Genomic DNA, 18,673 nt, shown 5'->3' on the forward strand with positions numbered 1-18,673 from the left:
ATGCCACACATCAGATGTGATTTAAGAGCTCTGTAAACAGTGTCAAATATATGCAGAGCATCATTTTAGTCTAAACACCAAAGCCTACTGGTGACAGAAAATATAGCCTCCGCACAGGCCAATGTAAAATGAACGTCGATATGGGTGCAAATTGATACAAGATCAACTCAGCCATCTCCGGTATACAAGTAATATCCAGTGCATTCACTTAATTTGTACAAGTTGGCTAGAGTCCTTTGAGACTTCAATTTTTGTAGATTTTGACACACCTTGTAATGCAATTTATGATCCTCTTGGGTTTGCCTTGGCGATGATCAGACAGATGAGCTAACTGAACCATCACCTTGTTGACTCACCAGGAACACGCCATCCAAACAGTAAGACAACAGATAGAAATCAAAAGCTTTATTACAAAAATAAGTTACACTCACCTCCATTTTACAGTATAAAACAATTTATTTGCAGGAATGCAAAAAACGTTGTTGGCCACCAACAATAGTTTAAAACTGCTAACATCTTTTTTCAAAAGGTGGTTGTAATGATTTTATTGAGAGGGAGTTAACTGTGTACAAAACCGGATGAATAGCTCAGTCTCTTATGCTATACATGGAATACAAATCATAGCTGCAGTATCCCTTTGACCACTGTAGTGACTAGGATCCCTCACCAACAAACACCCACACAGATGCTCACTGGCTTGGACATCATGGCCTTTATAATTCAATCAAGAAAGAAGACCTTGACTGAACTTTTAAGTAGCTGGTTTTACTGTCAGGAGGGATCGTCATCAGGATTTTGCCATGATTGGGACAATTGTTTTTCAACGAGGATTATTAGTATTATAATGATGGGTGCTGAACATAATTCTGTTGTACATCCTTCAAAATTACTCTATTGGTATTATAAAAACACAAATCCATTGTTGGAAGTGGGAAAGGGAGACTGCAGGGCTTAGTCAAAGGCAGTTGGGGTGCCTCTGGGATGTTTGAAGCCTTTACAAAAGTAACATTTTTTTCCAAACTATACAACCAGTAACTACATAATCTGAAGAAGCAAGGCAGCTAATTCAGTTCAAAATAGGATAAAAGCAGGGCTTGTTCGGGCTCATCATATGAGATTATTTTGCATGCCCAGTTTGACTGTTTGCAGTGTCAGAGCTGCAGCAAAATGACTATATTACATTAAGTACATCAGTTGGCGCTGCCTCTCTTGTGCATATTTTGTGGTGAACAAGCCCTGCTTTCATCAATATAGTTTCCCTATGTACAGTACAGGCCGGGTGGTCTAGTCCTCTGTACTGAGGTAGTCAACCAACCCTTTAAAGACAAGTTCTGAAAAGAACCACTTTCCTGGAATGCCTGACTTATCCATGCCAGGTGGCTACACCCTAAAAACCTGCAAATGTTCTCTTTCAAAAACATCCAAATCAAACGATTAAGATTAACATGGATATTCCGACATTAAAATTGCGATTAGCACAAAAATATACAATAGCATCAAGCTCCTGTGAGCCACTTCAAACTAAGAAACGTAAAAAGTGCAAATTCTTCAATAATTATTTAAAAATGGCATTTTGGGGGGGGCGGGGCAGGGGGAGATTGTAGGACAGGGCTGGGGGTAGGGACGAGGAGGGGCGGGCAGTGGCGAGTCTTCTAAATGCTCCGGTTCTCTTAAAAGGGGAAGGGAGGGAGGGGGGGGGTGGCAGTTTGAGAGGGGGAGATGCTTCTGTAAGGCTGGAATATCATTGGACCTTTTCGTCGAGTTCTTCCATCCACATCCATTGCAGTTTATGGTGTAACCCCACACAGCAAGTCAAGTCTTCACCGCGACAAACAGGTCAGGACCGGCCTCGACCCCGTTTCCCTGCTGGTCAAGCAACAATACAGACAGATACAATTAGAACCCATTTTTACACACAATCAATGAAATCAATATAAATACACACTTTTTACCCATCTACTTTTGTCATAAAACGCTGCAACACAGAAAACCTCCTTCGAAGTTCCTAACATTTTTCCTACACGTGTTGGTCTGGTCAGCAGAGAAGCAGGCAGACAGACTGACAGGCCTTGAGCTGAAGCCCTGAAAGATGACACCTGTCAGGGATTAGCTGTGAAGCCAACAAGCAGGTGTCCCTTTTCACATGGAAAACAGGCGAGTTCAGACAGTGGTAAAAACTAAATTATGGAGTTCAGGCCGTTTTAATTCATAAAGAATAGACACACACTTAAACAGGTTTACAGTGTCAAATGGACGATTCTTATCTAAGGACACCTGCTTATTACATCACACTAAACTATATACATGTTGGAGAAACTTGCACAATACCAAAATTCTGGATCTGATTTTCGGTAAATAGCTTAGCACAACTTAGACCTTTACACACACACAGATATGACATAAGACTGTCAGATGAGCCAAGCACACAGACAGATTGCACTCAGAAATACCAAGCCCTGTCACCCCTCACTCACCTCTGCTCGTTCCTGGTCCTCCTCTCTGGGAGAACCCCACTCGGCCCCTGGGTGTGACCGCCCCACGACCCCGGGATGGGGTGGCCCCTCCACGGGCTCCTCCTCTGCCCCCCCGGCCCCTCCCGGTGGTCTGGAAGTCCTCGTAGCCGTAGTAGGGGTCTTCGTAGCCGCCTCGGTAGTTATGGTAGTCATAACCGTAATAGTCGTAATAATCTTCATAGCCATAGTAGTCTGGCTGGTACGAGTAGCCGCCCCTGTTGCCTCGCCCTCTGCCCCTTGCTGGAGGGGGCATGTGGGGGGGTCCGTAGTAATAGTAATCGTCATACCTGGGGAGAAGCAAAAGAGAATGCTTTAGGTCTGAGCAGGATGCATACAGTAAGAACGCAGCAAACACAAATAGAAATAATCTTAACATCAGCTTCTACCTACATTTGCGTTTTAGCCGCTTGCCTCTGGGCTTTGCGTTCTTTCCTCTTCTGGTCAGGTGGCTTAGCAAAGACTATTTCGATGTGTTCTCCCTCCAGGTCCTTGCCATTGAGATCGGCCAGCGCCTGTGAAGACAGGAAGGAAGTCCAATCAAACTCTGACCTCTCCTAAAAGGACAAGGCTTCCCACACCAAGGCCGTAGCCATGGAGTCAACATTGGGGGGGACAAATAACATTTTTTATGATAATTTCTGACAGCGTACGTGGTTGCCTGTCGCAGCGTAGCACATTTATATTTTTATATCAATATATTGGGGGGGGGGGGGGGGGGGGATTTTGACCAGATTTGAAAATTGGGGGGGGGGATGTGTGTCCCCCAATATACATTATGATTACGGCCTTGTCCCACACACATACTGTGATATACCACATTTATAAATGTTATTGCCATCGGCATCTAAAAGCTGATTGTGTCCCAGTCATCAAGGTAAATCTTCTCCTGGTGCCATTTAAGGCGTGTTTGGATGCATGAAGCAAGCGCTGCATTCGGTGGAACTGTTTGTTGCTTGCTGTGTGCTTTGAGTTAAAAAGGGCAACCCAGTAGGGACAGAAACCCAGAAGCCTCTACTTGCTTCCTTACACCATCTCTCCTCAGTTTAAATTGAGAAAATCTCAGGGAAAGAACCTTCTGTAATCTCCAATGCACCATTTGAAGGAAGTGAGGAGAGAGGACCTAAGAACCCTAATAAAGGCTACTGAGATTCAAAGAAAGCTTTGATGGAGTATAATACCTTCACAGCACCATCCCTCTCCTCAAAGTGAATAAAAGCATAGTCTTTCAGCTTCTTCACCCGCTCCAGTTTGCCAAACTGACTGAAGGCCTTTTCAAGTATCTCCTCCGTAACAGTACTGGCCAGGTTTCTCACAAACAGCACTTTGACCTGTACAGTGGTGAGGAACAAGAAAAAGTTGGTTTATTAAATTGGTTTATAACACAGGGGGTCACATATTGGACAATTGAAACTGGATTCCTAAAGTTTAAGCATCAAATTCAAAACTATATGAAACTCAATTACTATGTGGCTACCATTGAATGAGAGTCACCCTCCTAATTCAAGTTAGAGTTGACAAGCATCTCAAGCTCAGAGGGATGACAACAAGACAATGTGACAGACGAGGGCATGTACAAACAGTTTCTGGTCAGTGTCCAATCAGATCTTAGCGGTAAGCTTTCAACATAACTGGAGTTACTCAAGAATAAAATAAGGATGTCATCATCTGGACACTTCGCAGCAAACAGAATCTATTCAACCTCTTTCTGTGATTACAACTGTCACTTCACCTCTTCACCACAGCTTTAGAACTCATATTAAAGTCCTTAATGTTCTACGAATGGATGTAACAAGGGAGTACAATAAAATCGGACATTGATGAAACTCCCACTAACCACCTCTCCCTCGTGCTTAGATCCATCTTTACCTTGGCCATGACCTCAGGGTCTGGGTCCTCTATGGGGTCCGCCCATTCCACCGTCACCACGTTCCCCCACACCTTGACCTTGCCGCTCATCAGGCGGCGGCGGGCCTGGGCGGCGGTCTTGTGGTCTTCATACTCCAGGAAGCAGAAGCCCCTGTTCTTCTTCTTGTCGTCAGGCTGGTGGTACAGGATGACATCATTAAGACCCTCTGTTGAAAGACAAGGAGGGAGGGAGGGAGATAAAAGGAGAATGTGGAGGGGAGAGGGGTGGGAATTAAAAAAAAAAGGTGAATAATCTGAACAAATCATAGTATCAGTCATATCTGTTATATAGAGCCATTTGATGATGTCCAATCATCAAAGTCCAATAATTTACAACCTATCAGGCTGCTCTAAAATCTATGGGAATAGTTTTTCCTCTGCACCAAGCTCTTCTACTGTCCATCATGGTGATTTGGAGAAGACAATTAAATATGTTAAACCAACTTCTGCTCAGTTTCCATTCAGATCTTAGCGGTAAGCTATCATCGTAACCGGAGTTACTCCAGTATAGATTAAGGATGTCATCATTTGGAAACTGAATACAGAAGCTGTTTCAGAAATAAATACTGAAACTTAATTTCCCCCACAATGCAACCTATAATATGTGCAAATGTTTATATGTAAAACAGTTTAAAAAACTTGCAGTAGGTCAATGCCGGCAGCGGAGATAATGGAAGAATGAATCCAAATCTGATGAGTGATAATCTTTTAGTTAACAATCTATTATTTGTATTTATTTTTACTGGAACTAAGTTCCAGTGTGCAGGTTATAGCTGACAGAAAACAAACCATGCAATTCAGCATAGAGGTACCGATTAGTTCAAGTTTGATGTGTATATAACAATAACCTGTAAATTCACTATTCCACTGGGTGGTTCAACACAGACGGAGTTGGGTTATCAGTACCTGTGACTTTTGCAAACTCTTCCACGATCTGATCTTTTGTTTTACTCTTGGGGATGGAGCCAACAAACAGTCTATTATTGGCCACAGAGATGCACACGCCAATGTGTTTGCCTGGTCGAATTTCATTATTGTTGCACTGTGCAAGGGGATTGGGGGGAGGGAGAGAGAAAACATGTCATATAGTTAGCAAAGCCAGTCTGAGACCTCCATTCCTATCATTACTGTCAGGAAGGAGGTTGACCACATATGGCAACAGGCATCTGCCTCAGCCTGTGAAACAATTCACAATTGTACATGCTTGATTTAGACTTCATGGCGAGTTTGCACTTTTGGGGGGCTACTGAAATGGTTTGATTATATAGATCAAGTGCACAATAAGTACACTGTATAAACAATTGTGCATCTATGGATGTGTGCCACTGCTATGCACAGGACATGGACTCTGACCTGGGTGGAACCACCATTATAGATGGTCCACAAACAGAGTGCTAGTTTCAAACAGATGTACCAGTTTGACTGCCTCCTGCGCAGCCTCTTTGGTGCAGAACGTGACAAAAGCATAGCCTCGGTTGAGGCCGCTGAGAGGGTCCATCATCAGACGCAGGTCCCAGATAGGCCCCGCCTTCTCAAACAGTGGCACCAGCTCATCTTCAAACAGGTCTCTGGGGATCTTACCCACAAAAATCTCAAATGGGAAAGAAAAGGAGAAGAAACTAGTTGAAAGTGAAATATTTTAAATGTTTTCCTTCCCACCTGATATGATAAAATTGGTATAACTGGTTTAGAGACCATTTCAATTACCCTATCGTATTCGAGATGGCAATTAACTCAAGGGAAGGAAACGGGATGATTGCACTTCTCTAAATGTTAACAGTACCGGCGTAGTGTTGAGGCATACCTCTGTACCAATGGTGGGCTGAGCCCCCGAGTGGGCGGAGTCTGGAGGAGGACCTCCATACTTCCTCTGGCCCGTGGTCACATCAAGTGTGTAGCCAGTCCTCTCCAGTAGGGCCTAAACAGGGAGGGTTTCAGTCAAACACCAAACACACATATTTTAAATATTTATATTTAGAGGGTTACATGTTAAGTGTATTGTTTCCCCATTAGGTGTGCACTTGTCCACTCCATTACAAAAGATAGTCATTGGGTTGTTTAAATTATTAGCCTTGGACCACTCCAGTGTCAGAATTGTCACATTTGGTGGACTTGTGCACACAGAGGAAAATGGAAGAGACAGTTTTTCTAGCTGTGTGATATGCAGCCCTCTACTACTCCATCCTCACCTTGATTTTGGCCTCATCTGGTCCTTTGTTAGAGTCCGAGACTTTGGTCCCCTGTTTCTCCCTCTGTCTGTACGTCTTCATTACTCCACACAGAAAGGCACTTTTGTTCTGTGCAAACAAAGTCAGTTCAGTAGGTTTCTGGATTAGAAAAGGAGCTTGATACTCATACTGCCACACTATACTTTTATTTACATATTGGATTAGCGAGCCCTGCTTGTGTTATTGTTACGACTGAAAACAAGATTGTGAACGCACAACAAATCGGATCTATATGTAGACCCTTACTAATAAATCAGACAGGCAGTATTGATAAACAATTCCTGCTCATCCAAACTGACTCAGACCATACCTGAACATGTGAGAGGTCGCTGTCCTTGAACTGCAACAAAACTTGCAGAGCACCTTCCTCGTTGAACTCCTTCAGGGCCTCGATTGCTCGGTCATCTAAGTCACTGTGTGACACCAAACCTGAAAAGAGAAGACAGCACGAGAAAAAAAACCATGACAACATGATAGGTAGGTCAAAATATTATAGGATGGTCATGCAATTTAATACACAGATCTGGGGTCTTGAAGAGAGGAAAAATTAAAGTCAATTTATTTCCCATTGTTAAATGACACATTTCAGAGACTAGGAATTCTGAAGCAAAGGGCAGAATCATTCAAAAGACATGGGTCCATTTAGAGCCTTGGAATGGCACTGTATTGATGGTGCGTTCTGTAAGAGCAGCACTTTCGAGTGTCTATTTTTTGTAGAACTAATCTTAACAGATGTGTTGGTGAAACTGGACACGGCAGTCCCCTGTACTGTGGGGCTCTCCTAATGAGCCCGTCCACATTCTGCTCCACGGAGGGCCCATCACCTGTCCCAGACACCGACAGCTGCTGCCATTGTTTCTGCTTATGTCCATCTGGCTGGCTGGCTGGCTACTGCTCTGCGCTTTGAGTGATCTCAAAATCGAGATCAGGAAACCCTCTGAACCCCTCTACAACCCTAGACATTTGTGATATCCAAATCTGAGAGGGCTCAGATCCGAATCGGCTGTTCGAAATATGATTACGACAACCTGACAAAAGACTGTGGACAGGATAAAGCTGGTTTGAGAACCTTGCATATATACCTAGGCAATATTCTTACATCAACACTAGTTGTGATGGGAAGATGGGGCTGGGGAGGGCTTATCTGGTATATAGAGTATTTGTCTGAGACTGGGAGATCTCAACTGAATAGGAGGCCTGATTTGACAGAGCGAATCTTTGCTTCAGCTTCCAATTTCTGAGAACTTTCACAGGACATCCATATATGTGGCTTTTTCTATGCGGAAGTGGTGTACATCATTAACAGACACGCGAATGCTTCATTTCAAACCAATAGCATTCGTGGCGTCTTTCATCGTATTATTTTTGGTTAACACTGCAGTTTCAAACCAATAGCATTCGTGGCGTCTTTCATCGTATTATTTTTGGTTAACACTGCAGTACCCATTTTGGTAGGAAACCACAAAAAGTTGCTTGAGGATCCCAATTCCCACATTCAAAGGTGATATATATATATAATAAAATATGACAGCACATGCAATTGCAAAAATAAATATTTGTGTGAATGAATATGCTGGATATTCAATGTGCCTTACCTGCTATGTAAATTTCGTCTAGTTTTTCAGCAACTTTCTGTGGTAAACCAGCTTCTATTAAAGTCTGGAAGTGCTCAGAATGGGTAACTGCAGAGGAGGTTTCCATAGGTTCTTCTGGACCATTTCCATTAATATGTTCTGTGGCCATGTCTCCAGAAATCTGTGCAAATGCAATGAGCCAAATTAATTCCTGGGGTTAAGGGCAAGCTGTGGTGCGTTCAGGAAGGAGCAACGTCTTAGATAGGAATTCAGGCCAAAAATGTAACGTGGAGATGCAGCATGTTTTGATGGACTGGTTTGTAGAATATATGGAATAATGTCAGTCACCATATTTATAAAATGTATTAATTCCATAATCCCGACCCAGTTTCCAGACTTAGGTTTCTGATCAGGATGAAGTTCAAAGCAACAAGCTGGCTAGGTACTTCTCCCCTCCCGCCGTCACAGGGGCTTGGTCTGATCACTAAATTATGAGTTAGCTCGCCGTTCGGTTGCTGACTTCAGCACGGGCCAGATAGCTGAAACACGTGTTTCTCCTGCACAGTCTGAAGCCCTAGTTTCCGGTGGCTGTCCAGTCAGCAAGCATGCGTTACAGTTACCAATGTTTTATATCTTCTATGCAAAGTTACCACAATAACCTAGCAAACTAACAATTAGGTCATTTCGCTAGCAAACTAGCACAAAAACAATTAGCTAGCTAATGTTGTCTGGTTAAAGTCAGAAAGACTAGCTAGCAAGCTAAAGGCAATAAAACAATTTACAATTGTTTATTGCAAAATGGGGTTGAGCTTCGAAATATCCCAGAAACAAATGTGGCTACACAATACAAACTATGCTAACCAACACTATATACGATATTAAAGATAAAATGGTTACTGAGGAATTGCCATAGTTAGCTCATTAACTTGGGTACCAAGTTTTATATCTTACCAGTTATTCATTGCAAACTTTGATTAGACGTCTAACGTTAAGCCTGACTAATTTATAAATTAGTCGAGTTAAACAATTACTCGTTTAAGATTTGGGTTTAAACTTCAAACTGATGTTCACACCTTCAATGTAGTTGTCATTTTTAACCATAATTTTTTATGGTTAAAACTACTTTATAGATTAGCAGTCACGCTTGCTAGCGGCAAAGACGATTTCTCCTAGCACGCCATGGCCTACCAAGCCTAGCAAACTCTGAATGACACATGTTCAACTGCCTAGCGCCATAGAGCTAACTACTAGTAGCTAACCATAGCCCCCTCCTTGACAAGTCTGTCAGACAATAACAAACCACATTAGTTATTTTGAATTAAAATCAGGTAGCCATCCAATTAATATGCATATTGCATAGCAAATGTTTAAGTAGTAAGGGGGAACTACATGGCAGTAGTTCACTGTTTGACAGCACTGGTCTTAACAACACTTTCGAGTTTGCACGCTCGTGCTGAGGCTAGCTAGCTAGCGCCAGTGACAATGAGCACGTCATTCTTGATCTGTCAGAATTGGCCAGATAGCTAACTTAGCTAAGCTCACTCCCCCTTCATGACTATATATGCCCCTATAACCAACATAGTTTGCTGATTTAAAGAATTTAGCTAATTATTTGCAATGTGAATACAGGCCTTGCAGGCTAAGTGTGCTAGCTTCATGGTTTGTCAACGTGCCGCCACATAGGAAGAGTCCATTTTCAAAAAGCCGGTCTGGAGAACCCGTCCCAACCACCAGTTTCCACATTGTTCGAAACACCACACGATCTTTGACTGTACATATCAATTACGAAAGATGTGACTAATTAGTTGCGTTCATCATACCTGCCGATGGATCACCAACTTGTATGTTGTTGATTATTTCGGAAGGAAAGTGTGTTAATTAAAAGAGAAAAAGTGTAAAACTCCCGGCACTGGTCCGGATCCACTCATTCACTCTTGAGGATGTAAAATGGCTGCCACGTTCACGCCGCGAGTTTTGTCTCATCGATGGGGTTTCTTGGACACCCATGCACGGGCTTGCCTTCCATGCATTTACAGTAGCCTACAGTTGAGGATTATTGACAGCAATGCATGGATATGCAACGGTGCAGAGCGAAGGTGGAATGCTTAGTCAGTGCACCACAACATATACAATTAAAGTGAGACGTTTTATTGTATTAAGCAAACCGTGTGATGCTGTCAAAACATACGATATATTTGATTGACAAAATACTGTTTTGTAATTATAGGCACATTTGTTGGTATACAGCCTAGATAATTATATATCCCATGCAACCAACCTCCCGATATTTTATAGCATGCATTGCACACCCAATATACTAGGCCTACTAAAACAATTTGGTAGAATTTTCAAGGTCTAGGCTATAATGTAGGCTACAGAATAATTTACACAGTCTGATGGTTTATTTCATATTTGGGTTTACACACGTGTCCTCTTTTGGGGATTTTGGCATTGTAATGCTACCGACAGTTACCAAGAGTTGAAACACTACGTCGAGACGCACTTGCAATTTCTCACTTTCACCACACCGTGTCACTCTCTCCCTGAATTTGACCAAGTAGGCCTAGGGGTTCTTTGCATGAACAAAGAACAAATACAGAATGAGAGAAAGAGTGTAAATCATGAAGATAGAAACGCATTAATATTCAAATTTAGTGGTCCAAATTCACTCACAATCACAGGATAATTATGTTTTTCTCAGTCAGGAGAACTCTGCAGGCATCTAATAATAAGAAGAAACCATATGCTTGAACCTAGCAGAGTCAATGTGAGGAATGGCACAGGATTGTGCTTAATTAATTCCTGTGGGCAACAGGAGCTGGTCATTGCTGAATATAAACCAGCCATCATTGTAAAATATGCAATGTCCTCCTGCATATCTCACCCTAGGATGACTTATAATCAATGACATACGTCGCTGTGGGACGTGACTGAGGAACAGGCTGGAGTTCTGGACTGAATAAATGTGCACTTTTTCCATACATCAAGTATAATGTATTTCCATCAAATATAGGTGGGTCGTTAGTTCTGACATTTTTTATTGTTTTTAGCAACATTTATTTATAGAAATATATGTATTATATACAGTGACAAACGGTTGGAAGACAACCCACAGTATGATAAGGTATGAATGCTTATGTATGTATGCTATGCTTGTTTAAGTGAGATACAATGAAGACATAAATATGTAATGTGTTGTGCTCTGTGTTTTCATGTGTTTGATATTGTCTGCGCAACCGCAATATCAGACTTTACATTTACATTTTTGTCATTTAGCAGACGCTCTTATCCAGAGAGACTTACAGTAAGTACATTCTCCCCGAGGCAAGTAGGGTGAACTGCCTTGCCCAAGGACACAACATCATTTTGCACGGTTGGGAATCAAACCAGCAACCTTCTGATTAATAGTCTGATTCCCTAACTGTCAGCCATCTGACTCCCATCTGACATTTTCATCAAAATGACCTATATGACCCCTGCCACCCCCCCTTCCCTCACCTCCCCCAAAAACACCTACATAAATAAGATTGATTAAGGCAACACCTAAACCTTTCCGTCAAAGTTTACTGTGTTAAAGAAGGGCCCTAAGGTTTAACAACAGTGAGCTCAGCAGATCCAACCAGAGGGCAGAGAATGATATAAACCAGGTGCATCATTATCTGAGATGTCAAACACGAGTGTTGATTAGGGGCCTGATTTAGGGGCCTTTATTCTACCACAATCATCTTAGTGCTTCGGATGTTTTCTGACAAAATACTTCCGATGGTATACAGGGAGCTAGGGAACCAATCCTTTGGAAAATTTAGTTCAAGGCCTAAACATGGACACACATTTATTCAGGAATATGGCCGTTTTTTTAATACTGGGAAGACATGTGATAGTAAAACCACACAAACAAATACTACTGTAGCAAGAGAAAAATAGCTTACTAGAAGTTAGAAAGGTGATTAACGTGAGGTAGCCTATAGCAACTCAGCATGTGAGTTGAGCGGGACATTTCAACATCAAAAGAACATGACCTTCTAACACTGCAGTGGTTCCAGGCATGCACTTAAGAGGTATTGGCTCATGCAGAGCGTGAGATGAAATATTATGAGGTTATTAGAACTTGCATGGGGACTGTGAATGCAAATATTCGTCTGTCGAATGTCCCTGTACTTACTGTAAGTCGCTCTGGATAAGAGCGTCTGCTAAATGACTAAATGTAAATGTCTGGTAAACTTAGAAACGCCTGTAATGCATTGCACACATGAACCCGATCCCGGGACGGTTCATATCTCATTATAGGTCGATATATTCATTTATACGGCAGGATGCTTACTGAGGCAGTTCAGAGTAAGTACCTTGCTCAAGGGTACCATCTGGGATTGAAGCCGTTATCCTTTTTGACACCTCCCTCAACTGCTGATTAAGGAGAAATTTTTTAGACTTCTTCCTTTTCCGCAGACATCGCCTGATCAACCATATCTCCTGTTTCCATTACTAGGCAACATAGATTTTAACATTAGAGCTTGTTGTAGAGATTAATGAACGTGAGATGAAGAAGCCTTTGCAAAATGTGCAATCGACTCCTGTTTGTAAATGCGCCACGCATTTACGCGCGATAGCCTATACAGCCTGTCACCAATTGCAGTAAAGTTTCTGCACTGGATAGCCTAGCCTACAACAGATATGTCCATGTTATTAACATCTCAAGCTACAGAGGAATGTCACCTCCGGAAAAAAAGAGCACTGTCGTCAGAATCCATTCGATAAATTGCCCTCTCATTGGCGCTCGGGGAGGTGGAGGGTGTCAAACCTCTGCGCTCTATAAGCGCTCGCTCTCTTACATTCCATTGAACCGATGTGTGACGATGTCCAGGTGCCGACACACGCGCAGCCGCGACAAAAGCTAACAAATACACAGGGTTGCACGCATTGAAACATATGGGCATTTGTTAAAATTGCAGGACTATATTAAATGTGAATGGAGTTAATCAGAGGGTAAGTTGTTGTTTAGTTTTGCATGTTGACTTTTACAGTTCTTGTATAATGTGTGAAAATTAAAAAGCATGGATAGACTGCCTGCCGCTACTTGCCTGAAGATATACCTAGAAAATATACTTTATTTTCGATGGATTCTCAACAACTGATATCTTAGTTGTTGAGAATCCATGTATCAGTCTCAATGGTCTGTAATAACACTTTACAGTGTTCCAAATTACATTGTCTTTCTTGTCATCCTTCAGACTGGATTAGTTTTATTAGGTCCACTCACATATTTGAAAGAAATGACTTGAGATGCAGCTCATATGTACGAATCATGGGATCCCTGTTGATCCCACCCACCTTAAGAGAAATGTTAAAACATCTCTCTGGTTTCTCTTCAAAACAACTCAAACAGATCAACCATTGTATTTGTGGTCAAGATACTATATGCATTATGAATATTTTGTATCTATCCTTTGTTCCATCAGGGCATTGACAATGATTTGCATAGGGAAGTTCACCTTTCAAATGAGCAGATAATGGTATATTTGTCCGTTTAATTTTCTTTGATAATATTCACTTTAGTAACTTAAACCCTACTCCACCCCTTCAAAGTAGGGGTGGAGTAGGGTGGAGTCAGGTGGCTGAGCGGTTAGGGAATCAGGCTAGTAATCTGAAGGTTGCCAGTTCGATTCCCGGCCGTGTCAAATTGCGTTGTGTCCTTGGGCAAGGCACTTCACCCTACATGCCTCGGGGGGAATGTCCCTGTACTTACTGTAAGTCGCTCTGGATAAGAGCGTCTGCTAAATGACTAAATGTAAATGTAAAGTAGCCTACCGTGAATATGGTGAAATCTGTAAATATGGTGTTCATCTTTGAAAATACCCCTCAGTTTACAAAAACAATGTAAGCTACACCTTTTTTTCAAACAAATTAAATTAGATGATGTTGTTTTGTTGCTGTTCAACATCAAAAACTAGAACAGTGCCTTGCATGTAATATTGGATTCCATATTTTATGATTATTCAATTTATAACCAATATGTTTGTTCAGTGTTAAAACCTGATGGTTGTGTAAATATAGTAGTTTGTGATTCATGGATCTCTTGTGCCACCATGTGGAGAGATTTCATCTCAGTCCCTGTCAGAAACCTGTAAGAATTTGGTGCATATAAAAATGAATGCCAACCTACTAATAATGTTTCACTAATTAATTACTTTGTCATAAAATTGTACTGTATTCAACTGACATTGGATACATACACTCATCTTGTTAACATACGCTTCTGCTTCTCAAATGCACCAGATCTACGCATCTTGTAAGATCTTTTAATAACACTGTCTTGAACCTTTCTCTCCCTAGGTACCTTTAATATAATGGAGTGCGTGAGGACAAGAGCATAAGTGAATGGCCCAAGGCTTGGGCCAAATACAAATCTAAAACTATTACTGACAAAGTACTTACCCCAGGGATCTCATAATGCTGGTAGTGATTGTACTAAGCGTCATCACTTCCCTCACTGCTTTAATAAATGGCTCAGTCATACTGGTGATCCTGACCACCAAAAAACTGCAACTCCCTGCCAACTACCTGATTTGCTCCATGGCATCCACAGACTTCCTGGTAGCCATCTTGGTAATGCCACTCAGCATCCTCTACATTGCCACAGAGAAGTGGTTGCTGGGTGTTGTAGTCTGCGAGGCCTGGCTGAGCATGGACATGACCTGCTGCACCTGCTCCATCCTGCACCTGTGTGCTATTGCCCTGGACAGACACTGGGCCATCACCAATGCCTTAGAGTATGCCTACAAGAGAACCCCCCGCCACGCGGCCATCATGGTTATTATTGTATGGACTATCGCCATTCTCATCTCTGTGCCTCCTCTATTCTGGAGGTATAAACTTGATAAAAATAGTGTAATGGGAAATGAAACTCAGTGTGTTATAGAGCATGATCACATTGGCTACACAATATACTCCACCTTTGGGGCCTTCTATATTCCCCTAGTCCTAATCCTGGTTCTTTACTACCGGATCTTCATAGCAGCCAGGACACTTTACCACAGGCAGAGAAGGTCAAGGACCCTCTGCGAGAGAAGAGCCAGAGGAGAGAGCCTCTTGCATGGCTGCCACTCGGTACAGTCCCACTGCATGTACGAATTGCCCACAACTGACCCCAAGCATCCAACGGAACTCCAAAGGCTCAAAGCTCCTGTCACTGTGTGTCAGATGGTGCAAAAGAGTTCCTGTGAAAGAACCCAGATTTGCACCTCCAGAGAGAGAAAGGCTGCCCGGATACTGGGACTAATTATAGGTGCCTTTGTTTTCTGCTGGTTGCCCTTCTTTCTTAGGGAGCTGCTGGTGGGCCTTCGGGTCCTACAGCAGGCCTCACCCCAGGTGTGTGAATTCCTTACATGGCTGGGGTACATTAACTCACTCATTAACCCTCTCCTCTACACTAGCTTCAACCAGGACTTCAAGCAAGCTTTTAGAAAACTTCTCAGGCCCCACAAAAGGATGACATAGTGCTACATTGGTTATTTTTGTGTGTGAGAGAGAGAGAGAGAGAGAAAGAGAGAGAGAGAGAAAGAGAGAGAGAGAGAGAGAGAGAGAGAGAGAGAGAGAGAGAGAGAGAGAGAGAGAGAGAGAGAAAGATAGTTTATTCATGTTGTGTGCGTAATGCAACTGTTTATATTTGGAGCATTCTATGTTGTTTAGAAAGGTAAAAACTGTGATAAAATGACAAAATTGTATTACTTTTGATAAAATGTACCTTCTTTAATAAATATACACGTACAACACATGAAAAAATCCTCTCAATTCTGTACTAAAGAACAAACATTTTGGTTACACAAAGGACCAAGTCAGGGTGAAAAAAGGGCCATGACATGAGTTGCACCATAAGCTAAAAATCCCTTAAATCTCAGAGATTCCATGTGTCATCCTCAATACCTATTGAGTTACATTAGCCTTATGCCAAGGCCTAGTCACCAACGCAACCAAGGCCACAAGAAGTAAAAACAACTGTATTTTGAAAGGTAAAGAGATAGTGAAGAAAATTAATATTCATCCTTGGCATTTCAAATCAGATATAGACAGATGGATACTCCTGCAAATGGACTGAAACATTATCCCTGCCCCGAAGTCTGAAACTCAAAAAGGGCTTTAACCGAGTAGGCACATTAATTAAAATGAAAAGCAAAATAACAAAAAATATTTTCATTTCGCCTTTAAACATACATATTGAAATAAATATAAAGTGCTTAGCATGCTTCAAATACGCCACCTATTAACACAATTGCATGAATTTAAACAAAGACAGCACTGAGATGCAACCCTGACGTAAATTATATACTTAGCCTCTATGGGAAGTAACATCACAGTCATAACCATTCATTACGTAAACTATTCTGTCCCAAGATTATGTAGTTAAAACACACTCATAATCCTTTGAACAGTTCTTTTGTTCTGATATTGACCAATAATAAAACTATTGACCCATACTGTGTGACTGCACGATTACCCGGTAACAACCCATCTGTTTCAGGGATTGAAAACAGCATTCATAATCATGATGGAAGGATAAGGAGCATGTGTGTGACTTTTGAGATAGTTTGTTATTTTCACTAAAGGGATTACCAGGCAGGTATCTAAATGGTCACTGACTAACAGAGATCACTGATATGGGGGGAGGGGTTTTATCTAATCCCAGCCAAGCACATGGGCGGAGGAACACTGATATAAAAATGCATGGATGAACCCAATGTGTTCACTAAATTGGCTCCCACAACAGCACAAAGGAAGGTATTTGACTTTGTCTCAAGCCGTCAATGAATTGTTTTACAGTTAGTGGGGAATACTTAATAAGAAATATCTCTGTTTTGCAGTGTCTGTCTGTTTGTTTTCTCAGGTTATCTCTGCGACCATGTTGTTCTCATTGAAATCAACTGGAGTGTCTCTTCTCATACTGACAGCACTACTTTACATTGCAGATTCCTACCCTAACGGTGACATGGCACACAGTAAGTTCAGACATCAAGTTGGGACTCTGATTGAAGTGTATAAGGGCACATTGGTGGGAATAGGGCTGTCTAGAAGGACAACAGATTGTGTTCATCTAGGGTTAAATTTAACAGCTGTTTGTCTTCAAGGTAAACTAGAAGCAAACAACTCTCAGTGTATCATGTTGCAGTCACAGAGAGTTGAGCTTTTCAAGATCTGAGTTGTAGGCAGCCACAAGTGCTACATAATATTGTTTGTAAGCCTTATCCAGTTCTAACCATGCATGGTTGGTTTCTAGATCATTGTTTATTCATGGTCTTGACTCTAAATCCAAATTGTTTTCCTTCTGTCATAGTTGGCTGTGAGGAATGCAAATTAAAGAAGAACACTGCGTTTTCACGTGCTGATGCCCCAATCTTTCAGTGTGTGGGCTGTTGCTTCTCCAGAGCTTACCCAACACCCCTCAGGTCCAAGAAGGCCATGCTAGTCCCAAAGAACATCACATCTGAAGCTACATGCTGTGTCGCAAAAGAGGGCAAACCGGTAAGGACAACTTTCAGTCTCACAAAGTGACAGTGTGAACAGTATGTGTATGTATGCATTTGTAATACCATTATCTTTATGTAACAGCAAATTGTTCCAAGGGCTCTTGTCTTCTGGATAGAACAATGTCTTTTTACTCATTTTTGCACCTGCATCGACTTAGGATACAATAGGAGGGATAGAAAATACTTTATATGTAAAACTCAACTCTTTCCTTGTTTCTGTCTCTTAGGTGATCATAGAAAATGTCATTCTGAGGAACCACACAGAGTGTCACTGCAGCACTTGCTATTATCACAAGTCACCATAAGCATGAGGGAAAATTGGGGATGTCCTCATCGTAGCTTGGCGACATCAGTTGTCTTTATGACACAAAGACAACAATTATTTTACCCTCAGTGTGCTGACAATATTTAAAACACTCTAATATGTAGCCTAGTTCTTGTGATATAAAGTGATTGTTTGTGACTGATAAATTGTATTGTGTTGATAAAATCAGTGTAGACTGCGCTATGTGAAATAAAAACATAATCCAACTCAAACTAACCTGCACATTTTGTTTTACCTATATTGGATCATAGGCTACTCTCATGTTACATCACTTCTATGTTAGTGTTATATTATATGTTGTGTGTTATATGTTCATGTTATAATGTTATATCTTATACATTGACCAATCATACAGACTTATTTGTCAACTTTACCATACTCCTATATTATAGAAATAGGACAACTTGAGGACATACTATATCCATCTTTTCACATCAATATATCATAACATTTGTATCAACTGATAATCAAAAGCCTGCAACATGTCCGGGCAACGAACAAACTCATGCAAAATACCAAATAATCATTAAAGCTCTACAGATAGGTGTGTTCTTCATCAGGATGTCATTCTAAGGTCACTGATGCTTTGTTGATATCAAAGAATGTGGAG

The 18,673-nt window shown here is 41.5% G+C and overlaps 3 protein-coding genes across 5 annotated transcripts; 2 read left to right on the forward strand and 1 right to left on the reverse strand.

The window, feature by feature from the left end:
* Positions 1-390: 390 nt before the first annotated feature.
* LOC134026303 (heterogeneous nuclear ribonucleoprotein Q-like) lies at positions 391-10,199 on the reverse strand. 2 transcript variants are annotated; one of them, XM_062468929.1, is made up of 12 exons: positions 10,041-10,199; positions 8,242-8,401; positions 6,957-7,075; positions 6,608-6,715; positions 6,223-6,336; positions 5,833-6,009; positions 5,325-5,460; positions 4,380-4,585; positions 3,692-3,841; positions 2,904-3,025; positions 2,475-2,800; positions 391-1,866 (listed from the first exon to the last, which is right to left on the reverse strand). In XM_062468929.1, the coding sequence occupies exons 2-12, from the start codon at positions 8,387-8,389 to the stop codon at positions 1,838-1,840; spliced, it is 1,635 nt and encodes a 544-aa protein (XP_062324913.1). In that variant the 5' UTR covers positions 8,390-8,401; positions 10,041-10,199; the 3' UTR covers positions 391-1,837. The 2 variants fall into 2 exon arrangements, with proteins under 2 accessions (XP_062324913.1, XP_062324914.1); XM_062468930.1 differs by lacking the exon at positions 8,242-8,401 and having other exon boundaries at positions 10,041-10,193.
* Positions 10,200-13,690: 3,491 nt separating this feature from the next.
* On the forward strand, positions 13,691-15,956 carry LOC134027164 (5-hydroxytryptamine receptor 1E-like). The gene is made up of 2 exons (XM_062470355.1): positions 13,691-13,730; positions 14,551-15,956. The coding sequence occupies exon 2, from the start codon at positions 14,668-14,670 to the stop codon at positions 15,712-15,714; it is 1,047 nt and encodes a 348-aa protein (XP_062326339.1). The 5' UTR covers positions 13,691-13,730; positions 14,551-14,667; the 3' UTR covers positions 15,715-15,956.
* A 955-nt stretch (positions 15,957-16,911) lies between these two features.
* Positions 16,912-18,279, forward strand: cga (glycoprotein hormones, alpha polypeptide). 2 transcript variants are annotated; one of them, XM_062469221.1, is made up of 4 exons: positions 16,912-16,992; positions 17,099-17,210; positions 17,546-17,733; positions 17,966-18,279. In XM_062469221.1, exons 1-4 carry the CDS (start codon positions 16,939-16,941, stop codon positions 18,041-18,043), a joined length of 432 nt encoding a protein of 143 aa, XP_062325205.1. In that variant the 5' UTR covers positions 16,912-16,938; the 3' UTR covers positions 18,044-18,279. The 2 variants fall into 2 exon arrangements, with proteins under 2 accessions (XP_062325205.1, XP_062325206.1); XM_062469222.1 differs by having other exon boundaries at positions 16,918-16,992; positions 17,076-17,210.
* Positions 18,280-18,673: the final 394 nt, after the last annotated feature.

Source organism: Osmerus eperlanus, chromosome 9 (assembly GCF_963692335.1).
Source record: "Osmerus eperlanus chromosome 9, fOsmEpe2.1, whole genome shotgun sequence".
Lineage (NCBI taxonomy): Eukaryota > Metazoa > Chordata > Actinopteri > Osmeriformes > Osmeridae > Osmerus > Osmerus eperlanus.